This window comes from Pseudorca crassidens, chromosome 3, assembly GCF_039906515.1.
Source record: "Pseudorca crassidens isolate mPseCra1 chromosome 3, mPseCra1.hap1, whole genome shotgun sequence".
NCBI classification, from domain to species: domain Eukaryota; kingdom Metazoa; phylum Chordata; class Mammalia; order Artiodactyla; family Delphinidae; genus Pseudorca; species Pseudorca crassidens.
This window is the reverse complement of record NC_090298.1, coordinates 116777266-116801817: the sequence shown is the minus strand read 5'-3', so window position 1 is coordinate 116801817 and position 24552 is coordinate 116777266. Positions and strand designations below refer to the sequence as shown.

At 54.0% G+C, this 24552-nt stretch overlaps 1 protein-coding gene across 4 annotated transcripts in view; it reads left to right on the top strand.

Moving 5' to 3' along the window:
• The window catches only part of NRG2 (neuregulin 2), a 181564-nt gene that overhangs the window by 122096 nt on the left and 34916 nt on the right, over window positions 1-24552 (top strand). For all 4 annotated transcript variants that reach the window (XR_010942139.1, XM_067731931.1, XM_067731929.1 and 1 more), the window contains exon 2: window positions 19684-19855. Coding sequence is in view for 3 of the 4 variants with exons in the window: in XM_067731931.1 (XP_067588032.1) it covers window positions 19684-19855 (172 nt within the window). In the remaining variant the exon portion in view is untranslated. The remainder of the gene's footprint in view (window positions 1-19683; window positions 19856-24552) is intronic.

Genomic DNA, 24552 nt, shown 5'->3' with positions numbered 1-24552 from the left:
CCGCCCCTCCGCATTTGGCCTCAAGGTCGGCCAGGCCCCCAAGCAGCCCTGGAGCCTCAGTGTCTCTGGCCTTGACCCAGAGCCCTAGCCTGCTCCAGGCTCTCCTAAGGAGGACACTGTCCAGAGAAGCCTTGGGACTCTCTCCTGAGGAGACAGAGGACTGGCTAAGATGATCTTTGACTCTGATTCCAGTTGGGATGGCTGTAAGGGGACACCTCAGGCAGAGTGAGGCAGGCAAACCGCAGGCTCAGGCTTTCTGGGAGCCAGAAGAGGGAGAGCCTCTTCTATGTAACCCTTTCAGCACCACACCCAGGCAGGAGGCAGGACGCTGTCCTTTCTGACAGCCCTTGTCCATTGGCTTGTGCGAGGTGTGCTGGCGGGCAGGGGGGTTCCAGTGTCTGAATTCACCATCACAGGCCTTGAAGAGAAGAGCCAGCTAGTGCTGGCAGCCTGGGCTGTCAGTGTGTGTGGGAGGGGGCGCTACCAGCCACCTGGGACACCCAGGTTTCTCTCTGGCTGCAGGCTGCGCTGGCTGGGAGGGGCTCCTGGGCCACAGACCCCTGCAGCCAGGCACAAATGGTGCTCCATAAACGGTATTCCCCCGGCTGGTGGGATCCCAGGGGGTTGCAGCCAGACCTTCAGGGATGAGGAGGCACCGGCACACTGCCCCTAAGGTCGGGGCGGGCGGGCAGGCTGGTGGGCGCACGAAGCAGTGGAGACAGACTGCAAAAAGCAAGAGTGCTTCCCATTCCGCTGGGCTGGTCAGTGGGCTTCATTTCGGTCCCTCCCTGGGCTGTACTCTCGCTGTCTCCCCACCCCCATGCTGTCCTCAGCCTGGCCCTCGCTGGGGGATCTCTACTCCCCCTCCTCAGTCACGTCTCAGGCCCCCAGCCCAGCTCCAGCCCTCTCTCCGGGCGAGGAGGTCGTGGCGCTCTGTTTGGGCGCCGGTCCTGCCTCCCTCGGTGGGCCCCGGAAGGGGTCCAAGGCCAAACCCGGCCGCGCTCAGCCCCGGCAGCCGGAGCGGGTGGGGGTGGGGGTGGTGAGGGCGTTGGGCGCGGGAGGGGAAGAGTTAAGGCTTGGCGCTCCCCTCCCCCGGAGGGTGTGACCGCCTATAAGAAAGGCGCCGCGCTCCGGCACTGGGGCTGCAGGCGGCGGGGGCGCAGCGCGGCTGCGGAGAGCTCAGGCCGTCCCCCTGCCTCCCGTGCCTCGCGCCTCGCATCTCGCGTCGGTCCCATCACCCGGGACCCGGGGCAGAATGTCGGAGTCCAGGAGGAGGGGCCGAGGCCGCGCCAAGAAGCACCGAGAGGGGAGGAAGCTGGAGCTCGAACCCGGGGAGAAAGGTAGGGCACCTCGGCGCACCCAGACACCCCGTTTCCCTGGGAGAAACCTGCCGCCCTCTCACCCGCCCCCAGCGTCTCGTGGGTGAGTCCGGGGCTGTGCGAGCGGTCGCCGAGGTGACAAGCACCGAGGGGTGCGGGTGCCTGCGTGCAAGCGGGTCTCCGCGGCTGGGCAGGCAAGGGACTGCGCACTCGGAGCCGGTCGGTGGCTGTGCGCGCCTGTTCCCGGGCCGCCGCGTCCCGACGGAGCGGGCGGGAAAGAGACGCGACCCGAGCGGACCGGCCTGCCGCGAGGACCCCGCAGCTAGTAGCAAAGTGGGGCTGACCAAAAGACAGGGGACAGGCAGACGCGGGGCCTGGCCTGGCCGCAGTGCTCAGGGAGCTGTCACTGTCTTCCCGTCCTCAGAGTGTGTTCTGGGCTCGCTGCCACCCATGTGCCACACCTCCATGAGTTCTGCTCAGCCATTGGAGCAAGGGCAGCATTGCCTGCCACCTCCTGAGAAGGGATGCCCTGTCCCGGAGAGCCCCAGGGAGTAGGGAGCCTCTGCTTCAGTGACAGGTATTTCCCTTAGGACTGGACCAGGCATCAGGCAGTTGTCCCCTTTGGTCTTCAGGAGTGACTCCCTTGGGTTCTGGGAGGTGAGAAGTTGCTCTGAGTGAGCAGCAGAGCCTGTGCTGAGACCCACTTTGGTGCCCTCCCTGGGCAGCTGCAGGGGGGAAGGAGGAGGGGTCTCCATTCAGTGCACTGGTCTTGGGCTTCTCAGGGATGGGCCTAAGGTGTGCAGGTCCTCCCCTCCAGAACTAGGCTTGCACTATTGGGATGCAGTTGGGAAACCTCGGGTTCTCACTTCTTTCTTTTTCAGGCAAGCATTTCGTTAATGCCTATTTGTACTTGTAAGCAGGCCAAGCATGTTCAAATGGTTCATCTCCATTTAATCCTCATAATAATCCTGGGGGTAGGTGGTCCCAGCCCCGTTTTACAGAAGGAGCAACTGAGGCTTATTGAGGTTAGAGTCACAAAGTAAGTTCCAGAGATAGGTCTTGGGGCTTCCAATCAGCATTCCTGGACAATGATGCCTATTTTAGTGTCTCTGTCCCTCACCAAAGTTCCTGCCAGAGCTGCAACATAAAAATGTCTTCAAAAGAGCACTGGACTGGGAGTTGGGAAGCTTCAACTGTGGTTGAGAATTTGGCCAAATTCCTTTCCTTTCCTGAATTTCTGTGTAATGCGAGAGAAGGGGTAGCAAGGTAGCCGGTGAGGTCTCTATTGGGAAGAGCCTAGGAGTTAAACACTGCCTTCAGCCCAGTAGAGAGGAGAAACTAAGGGAATTTTAAAGGCCAGGCTATGTTCTCTTCTTCATAAAGAAAGCCTCTTTGCGCATTTCTGCCGGATGAGTGTGTCTAGGAGTCCTCTGTAAGGTGATGGACACTGTGGGTCTGCCCTGACCATACTATGCGAGGCAGCTTAGTCTAGGTTCGTGTAGTGTGGATGGCCTCCAATCTGAGATCTGAAGGAACTCAGGGTGCCTATTTTCAGGATCAGAATGCATGGCTTTGGCTCAGTGAGCCACCCTCTTCTCCCACCCCACCATACACATCCTAATGTGGGCACCTTGGAAGGCTGGCTAGTTAAGGGCACCCTTCCAATGTCAAGGTTGCAGGAGCTGAGCTGGTAGCAAGCCACATGGACTTCAGCTGGTGAGAATCAATAGTGCCGGGAAACGAGCAGCTGCAGAGGGTAGAGTACGCGTTGGGGCAGAGGTGGGAGAGGGCTATGAGTAGAAGATGCCACGGGCCTCTCAGTGATCTCTTCCAGCATCTTCTACCCCTGTGAGAAAGTCCTTCTTGATGTCTAACTATAATCTTTCCTGCTGTCTTTTCTTCTCTGCTTTCTCTTGTTTCCTGCTTCCCCGTGGGCAGCTCTTCAGGGAATTGGCTGATCAGTAGATACCAAACAGACCAAAGGCATAAGCTAGAGGACTTTTGGAGACCTGGGACACTGTGGAATGGGGGAATCATGGGGGACGATCATGCTCTGAAACAAGATATCAGAAGAAACCATGTCAGTGAGAAGCAACAGTCTTAAATCCCTGCTATGTAACTGGGTAGGTCTGATTTCAAACCTGGTAGGATGAGTGCTTAAGCCAACAGTGGCCTACAGAGCGGGAGGCCTCCCTCACAGCTGCCCATCTGAGGCTGCAGGGTCCTCCTCTTTTATGCTGAGAGTGCCCCCGCCAGGGAGAACACGGACACTGGGCAGCTGGAGAGGGGTCTTAGCCAGGGCGGAGCCACATTTGGTTGAAAGATTGGGAGGTGCAGACATGGAGAGTGTGAGCAAGTTATCCATTAAAATCTTCAGCTTAGACGGGGGAGGGAATCTGGAAAGTGGGAGGGAGAAAGAAGGGAACATTAATTAATTGGCTCCCCTGTCCCTGACCACACATCCAGCAGCCCCGTCTCCTCCTTGGCAAATAGCAGAAAGGGTACCCCTGTACTAAAACCCAGGCCGGCGTGGGGAAACGGGCACAGGGGTGCCGGGGGGGACTGAACTGCAGGTGTGAACTCTGCCCCATGACTCACTGAGAATTCTCAGGGCCAATGCCTGGTATCCCTACCTGGGGCTGGGTCCTCCTCACCCCCCATTTTCCCTTATCCCAGGGGACTGGGGTAGGGGTGGCTCGTTAGCCTTGCCAGCCTTAGCAGCAGTGTTTGGGGGGAGGGGTGGATAATAAGCTCACTCACATACCTGGGGTCCAGCCTCTGTGTGGCCCCGGGCACTGCCCTCCCTCTCTCTGGGCCTCAGGAAATGTGCTCTGCTCTCAGCTCTCACCTTCTCCACAGCAACGGCAGAGCCTCAGCCCTCAGGCCCTGTGTCTCTGAGAATCCTGAGAGGAGGAGAGCTATGGGATTAGGGTGGGAGGAAGGGGGAAAGCTGGCCCCAAAGAAACTGATAACCCCTGAAAGTGCTGTGTTGTTTTGAAGAACGACTTTGGAATTTGATTCTAAGTAACTGGCCTTTTCCATGTGCCCCCTGAAAGTCCGGTCAGGGTTTGATGGAACGTGTCCTTCTGTTGGAGCTCCCATGTGAACTGGACTCTGTGTCTGCCCACAGTAGGGCAGGGGACAGGCTTTGGTCTTCATGGGGATATGAAGGGGGATTAGCATCACTAGCTGAGCGTTCTGGACACATCTCATTTGAATGGGCGCAAAAAATCCTTGCAAGGTCTTTCTCTTTCATCTTTCCCATCTCCTGCCTTTGGTGAAGATAGTGCCCAGACTTCTAGGATCAACTCCTGTCTTTAGGCTGTCCGGGGTCAGGTCAGAGGTGGTCACGCGCCTGCCTACGTGTACGTGGCTGAGCCACATCTGGCAGTTGTTTTTGGCAGCCTCTGCCTCTGGCCTTGGCCCCTGGATGACCCTGCTGAGCTGGGTACCTGGAGTGGTCCTCCTGGCCCTCTGGGGCTCAGCCTGTGTCTCACACTCTGCTCCGTCTCCCTGGCACCTCAGGGTTCCTTAGGAACAAGAACAGCAAGCAGAGAGTGACTTTGTACTGCCCAGCAGGCTTTCATCCTGAGAGCTCAAAGCAGTTCACACCCCAGGACTTATAGGTCCTCAGCCCAGGTCCCAGACACTCAGCGGTGGGGACGACGGGGCAGAGAGCCCTGGTCTTTCCAGATTGGCCCAGCAGTGGGGCTGGGGGCACACAGTGAGTCACCCACTGTGGAGGAATCAAGTGGCCAGTAAGTCTGGGATAGAAGTAAAATTGGACCGAGGGCTTCAGGCTGCAAACAAAGGGGATAGTTTCCTTTAAAAGAGTATGAGCTGGTGGGGCTTCCCTGGTGGTGCAGTGGTTAAGAATCCGCTTGCCAAGGCAGGGGACACGGGTTCGATCCCTGGTCCGGGAAGATCCCACATGCCACGGAGCAAGTAAGCCCGTGCGCCACAACTACTGAGCCTGCGCTCTAGAGCCCGCAAGCCACAACTACTGAGCCCACGTGCCACAACTATTGAAGCCCGCACGCCTAGAGCCCGTGCTCTGCAACAAGAGAAGCCACCTCAGTGAGAAGCTCGCACACCGAAAAGAAGAGTAACTCCCACTCTCTGCGACTAGAGAAAGCCCACATGAAGCGACGAAGACCCAATGCAACCAAGAAATAAATAAATAAATTTATAAAAGAAAAAAAGAGTATGAGCTGGGCCCTTCCTTCCCTCAGGCCCTCTGGCCCCTGTGGGTTCTATGAGCCGCTGGAGGAAGAAGCAGCAGCTTCTTGGGAAGCAGAAGCCCTTGGACTCGGATATTGACGAGAATGCCTAAGTGATCCCCACTTCTGCCCTCTGCCCTTGGTGCTGGGAGCTTCAGGGCCCAGCCCTGATCTTAGGGTGGTGCCAGAGTGAGGAGTGTATGGAGGAAAAGGCGCTAGCCCAGCACTGGCAGGCCCTAGCCCTGGCCTCGGGTGGGCTTCCCAGCGTGGCTACCCATGCCTGGTTGTCAGCCCCACTCCCCCTTCTAAGTCTCCTCTGCATTCGAGCACACAAGGCTGGCCTGACGAACAGTTGGCATAGGGAAGAGAAGGGTTATTTTTAAATACTGGCAAAGCGCTGCCAAAACTTCAGACCTGGGGTCCGTCAGAACCATGTGCCCACTGTGTTTCCCCACCACGCCTGAGCCTGTAGCACACCGTTTATAACTTAGCAGGGGACAGTGCAGCGTATGCTCTCTGTCTTCCTCCAGCCCAGCCCTGGCCTAGCCATCCATCCATTCACCAAGACTTCCAGGTCGTGGCCATGTGGGAACTATACACACTGCATGTGCTCTCATTCACTATAGTGTATTCAGTTCTGCAAACATTCATTGAGCGCCTCCTATGCAAATAAATCTGCAAACATTCATCGAGCTCCTCCTATGCAAATAAATCGCAGCTCCTGCCCTCAAGAAGCTCAGACAGATCCTTACAAAATACCTGTGATTGCAGCCAAGTGTCAAGTCAGAGATCTGTATGTGATGAGGTCTATGATGAGGAAAGGAATGATTTGTTCTCCTGGGAGGGTGTAGAGGAGGCTTCTGAGAGGGGTGACGTTTGAGCTGAGCCTGGATGGCGAGTAGGAATTCACCAGAGTGAGAAAGCACCTTCCAAGAGGTAGGAACATTCCATACCCAACCTGCTTGGGGCTGGGGGGTGGGAGAGGAGCAGGGAGAAAGGAGGCAGCTATCGTTTACTGAGCACTTACTACATGTCAGTCCTGGTTCTATAAAGTAGAGATACTATTTTATCATCCCCACTTTACAGATAAGAAAACTGAGGCAGGGAGAGAGTCCACGACTGGCCTGTGATCCAGCATGACTTAATGGCAGCATGGGATCTTAGGCTCAGGTCTGCCCCCTCCACCCTGCCTCTCCATGCACATTCCACCTGGCTCCAGGCTCTTCCACAGTCCGTGCCTCTCAAGACAAACCAGTGAAGGGCATAGGATGCTCTGTTGGTCCACTTGTTGGAGCAGGTCCTTCCCATCCCACAACTGGTCAGATATTTACTTCCTGGGCTCTTGGGCAGGGTTTAAGGGTACAGAGATGGGCAGGTTGTGTCCCTGCCCTCACAAGGAGCTTGCAGTGTGACTGTGGCAGTAAGGTGTGAATAGGAACTGTGGAGCACTGACAGAGGGGCAGCCCAAGGCCCTGAGGCTGTACCGACAGGCAGGAGGAGCTCCTGGGAAGCCTGAAGTTATTATGGTCAGTAGTCTAAGCAGAAACCAAGCTCAGGATCCAGAGTCCAGTGAGATCTAGCACCAGTCTGGGTAGTTTTCTGGTCCTATGGAACCCCTTGTGCAAAAGGTGAACGTTTCAACCAGTGGGAACCTGGTTTAAAGCATAAACTTGGAACTTGCTAGTAATGCAAATTCTTGGGCCCCACCCCTGACCTTCTAATCAGAAACCATGGGGATGGGGGCCAGCAGTTTTAGCAAGCCCTCTGGTTGACTGTAATGTGTGCTGAAGCACGAGAACCACTGGTTAAGCTGTGGCCCAGCCTCCCAGGGCAGAACCCTGCAGAGGGCATGCCAGTCCCACGGCACCTGTGCCAGGCATCATGCTTGGGGGCTGTCAGGGGAATGGGGTCGCCACCTTGTGGGCTGAGAGAGATGGGGACAGACCTAGAGCTGCTAGGTAGAGCCTGGCAAAGGCTGACACAGAGTGGCAAGAAGAGAGACTCATTCCCATCAGAAGAATCTGGGCAGGGTTTCTGGAGGAGATGGGGTTGAGGTAGACCTTGCCGAAAGGAAGCACTGTGCTGGAGAGATCTAAAGAGGCTTGGCATTCCAGCTGAGGAAACCACGTGAGCAAAAGGGGGCAACAGAGGGTGTTTGGGAAATAAAGTGCAATTCCAAAGATACGCTGCTGAACATGGTGTGGAGGAGGGAGAGATCAACAGGGCCAAACAGGTTTTCTGAGTGTCAGGCTGGTGAGTTTAGACTTCTCTGAAACAGCACGGAGTGAAGTGTTCTGAGCAGGAGGCTGACCTGGTCTCCCAGAGCCGCTCTTGAGGCATCGTCAGCCACCACCAGTCTGTGGCAGGATGGGCAAGGGGAGGACACGGCCAGGGCCCCTTCGACAGTCCCAGCCGATTAGTCAGGATGTGTGTATGGTGATGGGTGGGTACAGGGGGGCGTGAGCTTTGCCTCGGGATAGCTCACGAGCTGGCAGCACTTTAGAAGGATTCTGGAGGTTTGGGCCTGGCCAAAGATCGGCGACTTCTAGCCCAGTCAGGCAAGGCTGGATCTGAGCTCATGGGCCAGTCCCTTCACTGTACAGATGGGCAAACTGAGGCCCAGAGAAGTTCACACACCACAAGGTAAAGGGTTTGGCAGCTACCGGGCAAGAAAGAGAGCAACAGCTTCCTGAGACACTGCCCCCTCCCACCGACCACTGAGCCTCGGGTGTCAGTTCCCCGAGTGCACTGTGGTCTCCTGCCCTGGTCCTTTGAACCTTTTGCCTGGAACACTGTCTCCCTCCTCTTGCCCAACTCCTGTCACCCTTCAGGCCCAGCACAGGCTTTGTTCCCTCCTCAGAGCCCTCCCTGGCCCTCAGGGTGAGGAGGGAGGCTGAGGTGTATGGTCTGTGCCCTCGCATCACCCAGCACCTCCCCATCACAGTACCGACCCCACTGTGTGGGCAATACCCCGCTCAGCTGGAATCCCCACCAGGGAGACCATGTCACGTGACCCTCAGTACCCAACATGTCCTGAGTGCCCGGTACATGCTTGAGCGAATGAATGACGGAGGCCGTTATCAAGCTCTTTCACCCCTGTACACAGACACCTGTGGCCGGTTCTCCTATTTGTTTTTGTTTTCTTGTTTTTGTTTTTGTTTTTTGCGGTATGCGGGCCTCTCACTGTTGTGGCCTCTCCCGTTGCGGAGCACAGGCTCCGGACGCGCAGGCCCAGCGGCCATGGCTCACGGGCCCAGCCGCTCCGCGGCATGTGGGATCTTCCCAGACCGGGGCACGAACCCATGTCCCCTGCATCGGCAGGCAGACTCTCAACCACTGCGCCACCAGGGAAGCCCTCGTTCTCCTATTTGAAGAAGAGCAGTCTCATGGGAAGAGGCTGCCCTGGCTGAGCTTCCTGCCCACGGCCGGGGGCCCCTCAGCTGTCGAGCAGCCCAGTGGGCTGAGCAAAGGTAGTTCTTCAGGGAGGCCCCAATTGCACCATCTGCTCTGCTATCCTGGGGCAGATGCCTGTTTTGGCTGAGGGGGAAGGAAAGGACTGAGATGCGGAGGAGTGTTGGGTGGGAAAGGGCCCTGGGATTAGCCGTCAAGGGACCCCACCCTCCCCTGAATGCTCGCAGCAGTCTTGTCCTGGGCCACTGTGAGGCACCCATCAGTCACAGCCCAGCTTAGATCACTAATTTATTTGTTCAGCCAGTGATCAGTGAGTGCCTGCTCAGTGCCAGACACCAGGAGTATGGCTGTGCTCCCACACATCCCCTCCCTGAGGGTCCCACAGTCTAGAAAGACAAGAACCCACTTTGCTCTGAGGTAGAAAGCCCAAAGTAGGGCAGGTGAAATGCTCAGGGAGCCTGTGCAAGGCAGAGGTTGCTCCTGGCTCGGTGGATTAGAGAAGGCCATGCCATCTGAGGTGATCTCCAGGGATTTAGATGAATAAGAAGGGCCAGTTGTTGAGCTGTCTCTCTGTTCCAGGCACTGCGCTAAGTTCTTGACATACATTATCCCCATCTAATTCTCACCACAATCTTAAGAGGCGGGTGAGATTGTTCCTGTTTTACAGACAAGGGACTAAAGGCTCAGAGAGGTTAAGTAACTTGTCTAGTTATACAAGACACTGGGCAGAGCCAGAATGCAAGCCGAGACTGGTCTGACCCCCAGCCTGTGTGTCTGACACTCTCAACTGTGCTTCTGTGGGGAAAGACATGGCGGCGGAGCATATGAGCAGAGGGCACGGAGGCAGGCAGCATACAGAACAGGCACACTTGGGGATCAGCCTGTGATTTGGTTTGCCTGGAATATAGAATTCCTGAAGGGAACCAGTAGGGGAGAAGGCAGAGAGTTGTGTTTGGGAAGGGGCCATTCACTGACCAAGCAAGCGTCCCCTGAGGACCCTGGCTGCCAGCCAAGGAAGGCCCGTAGCCTTCCTTCTACAGACATCATGGAGCCAAAGGAGGGTTTCTGAATGTCGGAGAGGCACACAGAGGTGCATCTTCCCAGAGTGGTACTCTGGGCTGGGGGACCAATATAGCCTAAACCAGGGCCTGGCAGACGATGGAGGCTTGGGAGGGTGAGGCTTGGTGGAAGGTGATTGGTCTCCACCTTTGGGGAGAGACACAGAGTTGTCACAGATGACAAGGTGACTGAAAGCGGGAACTCAGGAGAAAGAGCAGTCTTGGGAGAGAAGATGGAGAAACTGGTTTTCCCCCGTGCTGTTCGTGAGCTACTGACTGCAGATCCAGACAGTGATTTGTTTTAGGGTGAGTTCTTTCCAGCCCCCTGTCTCACTAGCCTGGACCACAAAGACCACAACTCAGCCCTCCCAGACTCCAGAGTGCTTAGGCCAGGACTCTCCAAGGATAACTTGTAGGGAGGGTGGCCAGGCCTCTGGCAACGTGGGGGACCCCAGAACCCACTGAGGTATCTGCATTTGGTGAGCACGTAGGCCTGTATCCTTACCTGTATCAGGCGTGCTAAGACTTTTTCCCCTGAAACCCAACATTTCTTTGAATTCTTGTATTTTTATTTTATCTTAAAAATCCACAGGAACTTGCAAGTGTACTCCACCATAGATCTGTTTGTTTTAATACAAAGGTGCTGCTTTTCCTTACTAATGAGCTTGGCAAACCCTTCAGAAAGAGGCCCTGAGGTCATCCTGTGGCTTTGTGTGCATCCCAGGTTGAGAAGCCAGTCTTGTCTGGTGTATAAGGTGCCTCCCCTTTTCCCACCCCCACTTCATTTTCCACTGACCTAGAGCTTCAGGAACAACTTTCTCCAGCCAGGCTGATGAGGTGGGAAGTGCAGACCTGTCCCAAAGGGGAAAGGGACTCTGGGATTCCCCTCCTCAGCTCTCTTTCTCTCTGGGTTCCTTGAACAAGGGGTAGCCTAGTCCATCAGCAGCAGGCCTTCTCCAGAGGGTTCTCCGAGGCCAGGGCCCATCCTTGCCCAGTGAGGAGCTTAAACAGAGTTGGGCAAATGGTAATGGCCTTGCAGGACTGTCATCTCTGTTGTCCCTACCTCTACCTCCAGCAGCCAAAGAGATGATAATCTCTTCCATCCCTCCATAGAGAGCTTTCTCTTGCCCCATTCCTCTAAAATAGGCAGAGTGTGGTTTATAGATGAGTCATCTGAGGCGCAGAAAGGCTAAACTACTTACTTAAGGGCGGACAGTTGGAAAATTGGGAGACCAGGACAAAGACCTGAACTACTGTGTCCTCGGTTACCGCTCTTTCCTCTGCTATGCACGGCTTCCTCTGTGCCAACTCTAGGTGTCTGCGGTCTGTGCCCCGAGCATGGTAAGAACCAGGGAGCCGTATGCCACCCCAGCAACTGGTGCCTCTGCTCTGTGAACCTGTGCAGTCTCCCCAGACATAGGTGACATCCCCCGCAGTCCCCCATCTCTGCTGCTCATGTCCCCATGTCTCAGCCCTGAACCTAGGTGAGGAACTGTGGCGTAGACCTGCCTGACTCCCAGGGCTGGGCACCTCTGTCTTGGGAGGGTCCCGAGGCGGCAGTGTTTCTATCAGGCCCCCGGGCTCCTGGCAGAGGGGACTGGGGGAAGGGAGGGGCATAGTGTTGGCCCTGGTGGTCAAGACAGGCCTGTTCTTGCCCTGCCCTCGCACTGTAGGGTTGGGTGTCGGTGGATGGGTGCTTCTGGATGGGCAGGCGAGGCTTTAAGGCAGGAACCATCTCAGTTGTTCTTGGAGCTGCCAAGCTTTGTGTCCTCCTCCTTCCTCCCTTCCCCTCTCTTCACCCATGCCCCTGGACCAGCGTCTGCTCTCTCTAGCTCCCATCCCCAGCCAGCCCTGGCCCCTCTTCTCTACCTTGTAGCTGAGGTGTCAGGCACCTGGCCTGTTGAGCTAAGAGCCCATTAGGTCTGGGCTGGCTTTCTCTCCACTCCCAGCCTCAGTGGAGCCCATGGCAGCGGCCACGTTGTCTTGCTTAGCGCCATATCCCTGATGGCTGGTAGGTGGCTGGTACATCACAGGGACTGAGGTGGATATTTGTTAGATGGTGTGAGAGGCGGGCAAGGCAAGCCCAGGCACCAGGCTGGGCCTGGTTGGCTGAGGAAAGGTGGCTCAGGGAAAGCCAAGAGGCCCAGCAGGGACACACTCCCTTTGGGAGGCCTGGCCTGTGGCTATCAAATGGCTTTTCTGCAGGCTCCTGGGAGGATACCTGAGGGCCGGTTTCAGAGTAGGCCCTCTGTGCTCACTTAAACCAGCTGTGTTTTTAGTTGTTGTTGTTTCTTCTTTCTTTCTCATTTGAACTTGGAGTCTGTAATTAACCTCCCAGAGGTCGCGGTCACTTCTGGGTGGGGGAGGGGTGGGGAGGGGGCTGGCCCACAGCCCATCAGCAGCAGGACAGTGGGAGACTTTGATGCCAGGCAGGCTGGCCGCATTGTCTCCGGGTGTTGCCCTGCAAAGGGGACTGCTCAGCCTTAGTCATGAGGTGGGGACCATTAACCCTTTTAGGAGTCCGCTGCCCCCGCGCCCTGGTTGTCGGGAGGGAGGCCGGGCCTGGTCCGCCTGGCTGGGCTGCCTGGCCCTGTCCCAGGCATCCGTCTTGCTCTCAGATCTCTGCAGGCTCCGCACCCACCGCCCACTGCCGAGAGGAATGAGGTCAAGTTGCTGGCAGCAGCGGTACTGCCTGGCCTCGGGGCTGGGATGTGGGAAAGGAGCAGCCCTGATTGTTCTTACTGTTGTTGTTCTCTTCAGTGAGGTGCTTTCTGGGGATTCCCTGCCACACAGATGCGGGCCAGGTGCCCCAGCTTGGCATCGGGTGATGAGAAAGCAGAAGCCCCCAGATTAACCATGGCCCAACTCGTGGCAACTGAGATGTATCTTAAGGTTTTACGAGATCCCTTATCAAGGGAGATCTTTTTGCGGAGACCTGGGTCATCCCTGAGAGACTTTCCTCTTGTTGTTAGAAAGCTGCCAAAAGAGCTGTCCCCACACGCCCACACCCCTACTCCAGAGAGCTTAGGTGGGCCCTAAGCAGCAGGACTGGGACGGGAACGGGACGAAGTGACCTCTCAAGGAGGATGGGAGCTCAGTAGACAGGGCTTGGTCTGAGGAGACACTAGAGGTGGTGTAGAGGTGGTGAAGGGCGGGCTGACCAACACCCTAGGGCCACCTAGACCATCAACTTGCTGTCTGCCCCAGCACCCGGGGGTGGGGAGCAGCAGCCCCGGGGAAGCAGGGAATTGGGAATCCCCACCCCCTTCTTTTGAACACAGATCTTCCTCTTGCTTCTACCTGATGCCTCTCGTCTGTCCGCTCTCCTGTGTGCTGGGCCGTTAGGGTGCCCTCTCTGTGTGGGGAAATAAGCACAGACCCTCAGGACTGTGAGCCCTCCCTTTGGCTGCAAAGCTGAATTTATAGAGAAGTTTATGGTGATGTTGTTAACATTAGCAGAACGTTGGAGACAACTGAACAAGTTCCTCTGAACAACAGAATATTATGCAGCCTTTAAAATGATTTAGATCTGTATTTCTAGATTTGGGGAAATGTCTTCATAATATGTTAACCAAGAAAAGTAGGCTATAAAACGTTTTCAAGAGAAGAGTCTTGCAGGAAGTATTTGAAAATGTTGACAGTGGTTTTCTCTCTGGTGGTAATTGAATGGATTTAAATGTGCTTTTCTTTTTCCTTACTTGCACTGTGCAATTTTTTTTTAATAAAGTTATTTATTTATTTATTTTATCTTTGGCTGAGTTGGGTCTTCGTTGCTGCGCGCAGGCTTTATCTAGTTGTGGCAAGCGGGGGCTACTCTTCGTTGCGGTGCGCGGGCTTCTCATTGCAGTGGCTTCTCTTGTTGCGGAGCACGGGCTCTAGACGCGCGGGCTTCAGTAGTTGTGGCACGTGGACTCAGTAGTTGTGGCTCACGGGCTCTAGGGCACAGGCTCAGTAGTTGTGTCCCACGGGCTTAGTTGCTCCACGGTTTGTGGGATCTTCCCGGACCAGGGCTCGAAGCCGTGTCCCCTGCATTGGCAGGCGGATTCTTAACAACTGCGCCACCAGGGAAGCCCACATTGTGCAATTTTTCTACAACAAGAATGTATTTCTTATGTAACAAAACAATAACAGAGAGGAACAAGCTAAGCTCCTTGGTGGGTAGGAGTGGTTGCTCCATACGGGGCTAGGTCATTTCTGTCTGGGACAGCACAGGACATGGCACATAGTAGCACTTAGTAAACACAGGTTTGACTGACTAGGGGCTGAGAGCCTACCCACTGGGTTGCTTCAGCTCTTGTCCTAACAGATCCCCTCCACCCCAGGAAGACTGTGTCTCTGCTTGGTTCAGCTCTGACCCCAAGACACTCTAGGGACACGGTACAGTGGTCTCCATACCTCACACTAGCATTGCATTCTGGGCCCTGGGCTATGAAAGTGACCCAGACAATACGGGACCTGGCTCAGAGATGGTGCCCAGGCTGGGGCTAGAGCTGGCCCATTCCTGTCTGAGGCCTGGTAAGCTCTATCTTCAGCTCCTCAAAGTCTGCTGTGTCAGCAGCCTCTTAGCCTTGTCCCAGGTGTTCCCAGGGTCTGGTACTGAATCCAATGGGATGCAGTGGGAGAAGCAATGGTGGCTCAGGATAAGAACGAGCTTAAAATGCAGGAAGTAAAATAAGATCAAGTCATTCCCCGACTTATAAGCCTCTGATACTTCCCATCACATCTACAAAACTCCAGGGCCGTCTTGCGCAGGTTGTCCACGCTCCTCACTGCAGAAAGCCTGACAGGGCTCCAGGCCCAGGAGTGAGGGTACAGAGGTCCTCTGGGCAGTGTTCCCAGTGCCACCTGCGGGGTGTTCTTCCTGGGCTGCCGCTCCTCTCTCCAAGGGACTTGCTTGAAGTAAAAAATGCAGCCTGTTTGCAGGGTCCCATTCCTTTCAAAACACACATCCTTGGCTTTCAAAGAGCCGTGAACTAAGGTATCTGTGAACAGGGACCAGGACTGGATGCTGCTAGACCAGGAGACATAGGGTTTCAGTATCTCAGATGATGCTCGTGAGGAACTGTTAAGAGACAGAAAAGAAGACTCTTCGTAAAGAACACAGCATGATTGAAATGTATGGTGGTTTTTATTGCCATCCTTTAGCCCAGTGCTGTCTAACAGGAATATAATGCGATCCACATATGTAATTTAAAGTTTTCTAGTAAGCACATAAAAAGTGGCGGGGGGAGGCAAAACAAACCCAGACTTTTCGTCCTAGCTCACACAGCCTCATGTCAGTCACCTGGGCCTACTTCTCCAGGCTCCCCTGCCTTCCAGAATCTTCTAGCCACCTGGGCCTCTTTTATCCCTTGAACTCACCAAGCTCATTCACCCCTCAAGGCCTTTATCCAGGAGCTTATTACTGCCTCATATTTCCTGAGATTGTTTGCTATTATCTACTCTCCTCACTCTAATGCAGGCTCCCAAGAGCAGGAAATTTATCTGCCTTGTTCACCACTGTACACGCAGGGCCCGGAACAGTGCCTGGTATATAGTAGGGTGAATGAATGGGGAAAAAGTGAACTGGATGGGGTTGTTCTGAAGTGAGTGGACTGTCACTCGGGTCAGGTCACACAAGGTTCTCACTAGATGGGGTGGCTCCTTGTCATCTGAAATGCTGTCCTGGGTTTCCCATTGGTGGCAGGGAACGACCTTGAAGCCCCCAGTTCCTCGGGCCCTCTGAACTGGGGTCGTGTCTGCTGTTTCTGGGTCAGTCTCTGTGTAACCATTACCACCACCATTAAGCAGTGGCCTCGGGCTCAGGGCACAGGGTGCCAGGACTTGTCAGGAAGCACCACCTCCTCCCACCAGGTATTCCACCACCCCCACCCTGGCTCATTGGGAGGAAGGGGGCCTGGGTTGGGGAGGGTGGGGTCAGGGGTCTCCCTAACCTCAGAACTTCAGGGAAGGTCAACACTCTCCAAGCAGGGGAAGGAGGCACCTTAGAACTTGAGAAGAGCTCTCTGTGTCCCCAGTTCACAAGGAGGGGGAGGAGCCTAGTTGCAGGTCACCAGGTGACCAAGAGGTTAGATCACTGTGTGTCAACCCAACATTGGAGCAAAGCCGCCTGTGAAGATGTGTTCAGCTTGCAGCCAGCTGTCAAGCTCTACACTTACAATATGTGCTCTTGCCTAGAGTATGTTACATATTTATTATATATTTTTAAAACCCACATACCTGGACCCATCCTCACAGGTCCTGCTTCAGAATGTCCAGAACAATGTCCCTGGCACTGACACACTTTTTAAAGCTTCCCATATGGTTCTCATTAGCATCTAGGGTTGATAACTATTGATAAGGAGTGACGGGCCCCGAGAGCAAGCAGACGGAGGACGGTGGGATGTAGGTAAGGGAGAAGGATGCTGAGGCAGGGCTTCAATCACACTAGAATAATGAAGTTCCAGAAAGTCCCACAGATTGATAGGTTGATACACATAAAACCTCCGAGTGTCAAAAAAAAACAAACAAAAAACCCAAAACAATAAACCAGCATTTAAAAATGTAAGAAGCAGGTAATTGGGGAAAAACATTGTAGCAAAAGGTGAATAGCCTTACTATTTATAAAGAACTCTTACAGATCAGTAAGAAGATGAGCACCCAGTAGAAAAACAAGAGCACAGACAAGAACAGGCAATTCAAAAAGAAGAAATACAATGAGCCAATACACTTATGAAAAGCGGTCAGCCTCACCAGGTATCAAATAAGTGCAAATGAAAGCAACAAAGAGGCATTATCTTTTGCCTAGCTAATTGGCAGAGATTAAATACATGATAATCCCTCATGTTGGTGAAGGTGTGGAAAAAACAGGCACCATCGTTCACTGGTGGGAGTGCAAATTGGTGCAACCTTTCCAGAACGCAGTTTGGCAACGTGTAAAGCTGAGGAAAATTGCACACCTTTCTGGTGCAGCAATTCCACTTTTAGGAAGATTGCCTTAGGAAATAATTGTGGATAATAATAACAGTAATAGCTAACCTTTATTAAATGCTCTGTGCGTGCCAGAGCTCTACATCCCTTATCTCATATAATCCTCAGTCATCATCCCATGAGGTAGGAGCTGTTTTTATCACCTGTGTTTTACAGATGAGGAAGCTGAGGCACAGAAGGATTAAGGCGATAGCCTGAGGACATAGAACTAACAAATAGCAAAGCGTGGGTTGAATACAGGCAGTCTGAGTCAGGAGCCTCGCTGCCCTTACAGGAGTATACGCTGGATCTGTGCAAAGGTTGATGTGCACTGGGTATATACACTGGATGAAGCTGCAAGGGTGTTCCTCTGGGCTTGTCTGTGATGGGGTGTGGTAAGGCAGGGGAGAATGTATGCTGAATGCTCCACAGTAGGAATTGGTTACATAAGTTCTGATTCACCCATTCAGGAATATTATGCAACCCTAAAAATGGTGCTATAGGCAAAAAATGTGTGTGTAAGTACTAGGGGTTTTTGTTTATGCTTAAAAGGTCTCTGAAAGGATGTAAAAGGAACTGATAAAATTGATTGCCTTCTAGAAAGGCAACTGTGTGGCCTTGGTCAGAAGTTAGAGGGAGATCTGTTTTTTAAGCCATATACCCCTTTTCACTTCTTGAATTTTGAATCATGTGAATATATTCTCTATTAAAATATTTATATATCTATAAATACATACACACATAAGTTGTTATGTTATAGAACTTATTCCAGATAATAGCATTTCAAGGAAATAAAGTCAAGGGTTTCCCAACAAAGCTCCAAGACCCTTACTTGGGGAATCATACTGAAGTCAATGAAGATACTTCTTTAATGTTTAACCACATGTTTCCCAAACTGATTTGCTCGTGGAACCGTTTTCTTAAGTAGTATCTATTATCCTCTTTCTGGATATGCCTGTCCTATAGAAGTCAGTTTGCAAAATGTTATTAATAGTTAATGCCAAGGTGAAAGGCTTGCAGTGTTTCATTACATGAAAGAAACATGTTACTGGCACTGATCCCACTTTGTTTAAAAATAGATGTGTAGGTGCATGTGTGTGTGTGTGTGTGTGTGTGTGTATGTGTGTTTTAAATACTGGTAAGTACTAGGATAATGGATGGTTTTATTTTCTTTTATCCATTTGTATTTTCGAATTTTCTAAAATGAACAAAATCATTTCACAAGCACCATTTTTTTGAATCTATGTACTATATTTTTTAAGGCTTTGGGAGCACTTTCTCTCCATGCTCCCTCTACCCCTGTACCCCACGCTCATCTACTCCCTACTAAAAGCAGCAGCCCAGGGTTAGGTTCAGTGAGGGGCCCCTGTAGCCAGGCCCTCTCACCTGTCTTTATCCAGAGCCAGCTTGAGCTGTGACTCTGAACTGGTGGGGGAAGGACCAATGGCCTAGACAGGGTCAGTCAGTCCCCAGACAACTCTCTGGCCCCAGCAGACCCTCCCTTCAACCAGTTTCTCTGTTCCTCAAAGAGAGCCATTGAGGCTGCAAAAGCAGACACCGGCCTGCTACAAGCCTGGCACACTGCACATCCAGATACCTGGGCTCTGTGGCTGCCTGGCTGCGTGACCTTGGCCAAGTTTCTTAACCTGAGTCTCATCTTCACCCTTTATGTTAGCATGACACTTGCCTTACAGAGCTCGGTGACCAAATGAGAGCACACACAAAGGCACTGGGTATCCTTTACAGGGCTGTCCCAGTGGAAATTATCACACGCCCCAGCAGGGAGCATGGACTTGCCATCACTGTCCTAAGAACAGAGTACTTTTTCCTTTTCTTTTTTTAGGTTGTTAGAGGGAGGGGGGCAAGGAGATGAAACATGGGAGACCAGGGCAGGTGGAAATAGAATGGTGTTCAAGAAAAATGGGAGAAACCTCTTAGCTTGGCATTTGGAGCCCTGCAGCCCTGTGCCCACCAGTGTAGCCCCAGGCCCCAGCCCCCACACAGCCACACCACTTCACCCATTCAGGGCAGCTCACCTTGCTGACCACGTGCGATTCTGATAAACCACAGCCTGGGCCACCTCCCTCCCTTCTAGCTCCCCCATCCTTTAACTCTCAGCTGAGTTAGCTCCTCCCCCACTCTAGGTTGGAGACACACCTCTGGGCTTCAGCACCCCCAGGCCTCCATAAACCACGCTGTGATGTCAATGCCAGGTTCCAGCTCCTCTGCTAGACTGAACTTCCTGAGGGCAGGAGCTGTGTCTGTCATTTTGGTCCACTTGTGTCCTCTGGGCCCAGCATAGGCCTGGGGGTCTGGGACAGGAATTAGATCTTGAGCACTGAAGTCAAGGAGACCTGGGTTTGAATTCCAGTTCCAGCCCCTTGGGGAAGTGACTTCACCACTCTGAGCCTCAGTTTTCCCCATCTGTAAATGGGTTTAATCATTGCAATGAACTCACGGGGTGATTTTCATCAGCTAATGTGTATCAAGCTCTGAGTACCATTCCAGGCATGAAGGAAAACTCTCCACAGGCGCTACCCACACTGACATCAACGCAGACCCTCTGTGAAGCCTTGTTGATTTGAACTAGGAAGTGACACCAGGAGGGGTGGCTCCCCAGGCTCACCCTCTTCCCCACCCCCCAAGGACAGTGGCCCTTCCTCTGCTGCGCGTGCTTGGCGCTGCCCCACCACCAACACGCTCACCTCCTGCCTTGTATCCCCACAGCCACCCGGCCCAAGCTGAAGAAGATGAAGAGCCAGATGGGACAGGTGGGTGAGAAGCAATCACTGAAGTGTGAGGCAGCAGCTGGTAACCCCCAGCCCTCCTACCGCTGGTTCAGGGACGGCAAGGAGCTCAACCGCAGCCGCGACATTCGCATCAAGTACGGCAATGGCAGGTGAGCGACATCCCTCCCTCCATCCACCCAGCCACCCCTGATCCTTCCTCAGAAGGAGGGGCCTGAGCCGGGAAGAGCCCAGGGTTGTTCCCCCAGATCCACCTGTGGAACCAGTTCCAGTCCCCCCTCTTTTGTGGCGTCCAGTTTCTCCTTGCAGCTCCAGCCCCTCTGGTGATGCTGCCCCAGCGTCTTGCAGACGACGGTACCTGCTTAATTAATGTCCCTGGATGGTTGAAGGCAATTTGATTGTCCAAATCAGCTTTAACTGTGGAGTCCCATCTTGGGCATAAAACTTCTCAAAGGACCTGCCACAGGGTCGGAAAGCCCACCATTGGGCAGTTTTTGGTGAAGGACCCTGACTCTAGATTGGGTCTGGGAGGGCACGTGTGAGGATGGGCTGGTTCCTCAGCTCAGCAAGCTGGCACTGGGCAGACAGCCAGGTGAGGGAAAGGCACATGGCTTTGACTGGTGTCGAAGGAGTCTGTATCTCAGACAGTTCCCCTGTGACATGGAAATTGACTTTAGTCTTTGAGTCAGTGCTCCAGGGAAGAGAATCTGAAGCTCTAGAGTCTCTGGGCTGTGGAAGGTGGCCTCTCTTCCACCTTGGATTGGCCAGACAGGGGGCTCCAGGCACCAGAGAAGCCAGACGTCCCAGGGCAGCCCCTCACCTCTCTCCTGAGGGGCTGTGAGAAGGCAGGACAAGCCTGACGTCTGTTCTGCGGGCCCTGAGGGCCCTGTGGACTTCCCTCTCTGGCTGAGGCACGCCCCCGCCTTTCCTGCCCCTCCAGAGGAGCTATCATTTCCTCCTCACCCCTGCAAAATGCAAATGAAGATGATTTTAGAGGACCCTCCAACCTGTCCGACAACAGAAAGTGATGGAAAAAGGGTCTGGGCTCAGGCTGATCCTGGTTTGCCAGGTGACCCCGGATGTACACATCCTGCCCTCAGGCCTTAGTCTCCGAAACCTGTGAAAGAGGAGGTGGGGGTCAGGGGTCTGGGCAGGGCTTCCAGTTTTCTGACTCTCTCTCTGTGAACAGGGAGCAAAGACAGGACTGGTCACCCTGGAAAGTGGTCCAGGCAGCAAACAGAAAGTAATTTAAGAGGATTTGGTGCAGATCAAAGGTTTATGACTGAAAGAACACTGCTTCCTCAGGGAACTTGGGAGGGGGGTCTGGGGTGCCACCAGTCTACAGGGTGCCCATCAAGCTCACCTTCTGAGGCCACCTCACCCCTTCCCCGCCAAGCCTGGCTCTGAGCTGGAGAGAGGAGTGGACAGGCTTCTACAGTTTGGGGGGCCCCGTCTCCCCTTCCCCCTACTTCACTGAGACAGCAGAAGTCAGGAGACGGGGTGCTCCTTGCCAGCCACATTACTCTCAAACAGTCCACAACATGGCCCATCCTCATCCCCATTCCTGATCCGCACGTGGCCCTCACACTCACCCACATCCTCCTGCACACACAGAGCCCTTGTGCCACCAACAAACTCCTTTCTTTGGTGACTTCAGCCTCTCTCTCTCCCCCCCAACAAACCACTAACATCGCCTCTCTTCTAAAAACTTTCCCTCCACGTTGCCGCCTCCCGTTCCTCCTCCGGCTGTTGCCCCATCTTGCTCCTTCCCTCGATCACCACGTGGAGGGAGTTTCGCACCCACTGACTCTACACAGCTCATCCTCCACTCCTCTTTGCTCTGCAGAAATCTGCCCTGTAAATACAACCCCAATTCTCTACAGCTGTGGCTATCGACAGACCCTGTGACCTCAGAGTTTCCTGGCCGCCAGGCCTCTCAGCAGCCTTTGGCATGGGTGCCACCTGCTTCCTTGCCCCTGTGGTACTCCTGCTGGTCCTCTTGTGCCTCTGAGCACCCTGTCTCAGGCGTCACGAATGCTGGGACTTTGCTGTGTTCGGGGCTTCACTCTTCTCCCCTCTCCACCGGTAGGTGATTTCACCCTCTTATATTTGATGACCCCCAAGCCTCCATCTCTAGTTTGATGGCCTTTCTTTTTCCAGACCCATGCTGCCAGGTAAACACTTAGTTACCACCCTGGAGATACCCCACAGATCTCTTTTTTTTTTTTTTTTTTTGCGGCATTTATTCCCAGGCCGTAAGTTTTTGTTTCTTCAGTTTCTTCTGGATATCCTTTTCTTCTGTGCAACCTCCTCTTCCGGTTTAGGAACAATCTGTTCTTTTTCAGTAAGAATCATCTCAATGTGGCAGGGAGAGCTCATGTATGGGTTGATCCGACCATGAGTTCTGTAAGTCCTGCGCCGCATCTTGGGGACTTTGTTCACCTGGATGTGCTCAATGACCAGAGAATCTACATCTAAGCCCTTAAGTTCAGCATTACTCTCTGCATTTTTGAGCAGGTGCAGTAAAAATTCAGCACCCTTTTTGGGCTACCGACCCTGCTTCCAGCCCCCCTGTTTGGCCTGGGCACCCCTACCAGCTCCACCGTTGTAATGATGGAATGGCACAGGTTATTTCTGTAAAGTGACATCCTTCAGATACTTGGTGGCTTTTCGGATATGCATACCCTTAATGACCTGGGCAGTTTCACGAGTGTTCTTAAAGTGAACACGAAGACTTGAATCTCTATGATTTGCATGATTTTTGAGGGGTTTTCTGGGTCAGTAGTGAATTTTTAGAAGTCACCTCAAGCTGCTTACCGGAAAAGCTCCACAGACATCTCTAACCCAGAATGGCCCAGTCTAGCCTCTCCGCCTTGCCCCTTGTGCTCTCGTCTCAGCTGTGGCAGAACCAGACTGCCCGCTGGCCGGCACCTGCCCCCATGCCGTCCCCTCCAGGTGGATACCCCGCCTCTGGAAGGAGGCACCCTTCTCCCTGCTCACTTCTGCCCTCCCTGACTTTAGCCTCTTTTCCCCCACGGTCTCACTCTTGACCACACCCCACCTTTTCTGGGCCACAGGCCCCTTTGTGAATTCATTTCTGTATCTCACATACATGTGCTGAGCAACAGTTGTGTGTCAGGCACTCTATCAGAGGCTGGAGATGCACTAAGGATCGGAGCAGACATGGTCCCCACCTTCCCGGAGCTTCTAGTCTAGCTTCTAGTGGGGAATCTGGTAAAGACCTTGACCCTTGCTTCAGAAAACATGCTCTTTATACACCTGGTTTTGCTTGCAATTCGAGGGGTCCACAGAGTCACTGACCCCTGTGACTCTGACAGGGGATGATCTTTCTAACAGGGCACATATCTGATCATTCATTCATTTGCTTGACAGATCTCGAGAGCCTGCAGTATGCCAGGACAGCCTAGGTCTTGGGGCCCTTCTGACGCTCCCCTTCCTGGCCTGTAACTCACTGCCTTGCTGTTCCCCTACACCTCGGTGCTCCTGACCCCTGGCCTTGGGCCCAGACTGTTCTCTGTGCTGGCAGTGCCCACCCTCCTCCTCTCACCTTGTCCTCTGCAAAATTCTCCAAGGCCCGGCTTAGATGTCACATCCTCTGGGTCACCCTCCTGAGCCCTCCAGCAAGCTCTCACCGTCTCCTCCCACAGTGCCTTAGACATGGCTTCATAGCATGGTTGGGGGGCTGTCTCTCCCAGCATGAGAGCCTCCAAGACCACCACCCAGACACACCCTCTCTCCTGTGTGGCCTGGCAGAGGAGGTCTACTTCCGGTATGAATTGATGAGGATCTTGCAGGACTAGCTCTCCTCTCCTGGGTGCAGGGTGCCCCTAGGACTGGGCAGGACACCCTCTGGGCTGGCCTTTGAACAAGTTACTATCCTGGTCAAGCCTCAGTGTCATCAGACAAATGGGTCACCCAGTCTGGAAACGGCCTGGTCGTATCATCTGGGTCTCCTCCTGGGTACTAAGGACCCCTGAGAGCCTGAAGTGTGCCTCTGCTCCCTTCCTGTCAGGACCTTGTCCCATCTGCTGCATTTCTGAAACTGCCTTGCTCCACCCGTCATGCCCCTGGGCTCCCTGCAGTGAGGCGATGGGTTGGAGGAGGGGCCGTGATGGAGAACTTCTGATTCCCATGTTGTGACTCAGAGAGCTGCCACCTCTAGACACATACTTCACCTGGCATGGGGCTAGGGGTTAGGGGCGGGAGTCTCCTTTCTGGCAAATCTTCTCTTTCCTTCTGCCCGCGCTGCAGCTTGCACTCTGGCCCTCCCAGCGCTCCGTTCTGCCCAGGCCACACTCTGTCTTGACATCACTCTTGGTCTACGGAGACCCATTCCCGGTGGGTGCCGCCTGTCTCTGGGACTGCCCCGCTGAGGTGTCTCACCCAAGGCTTCCTGTGCCAGGAGAAAACCGTCCCCCTCCCCAGCCCTGGGCATGGAGCCCACCCGTGCAGAGCCGAGTGTTCCCTTATTTATGAGGGGCAGGCTGGAACTGGCCCCTCAGGCAGGCAGCAGGAGATAGGCACTGAGGAACATGCGGACGGGTGGAGGAAGCAGCCACCCAGATCCCTAGTCCCTGCCAGCAGAAAACTGGCTGAGGAAGGAGGGGAGGGGTGTCCATCACAGGGGCAGACCTAGGTCAGCCTAGCAAGCGGGCACTAGGCCTGCCAGAAGGTGGGAGGGAGTCCTGAGTCCTTGGGGCTTCGGACTGGAGCTAGGAGTGAGGAGAAGAGAAACGTAGTTGCCCGTACTCTTTAGGGGCCTGAGAGCCCCACAGAGCCCTACCCTTCAGCACTGACCCCAGAGCCTCTTGTGCAAGGCTGGGGCCAC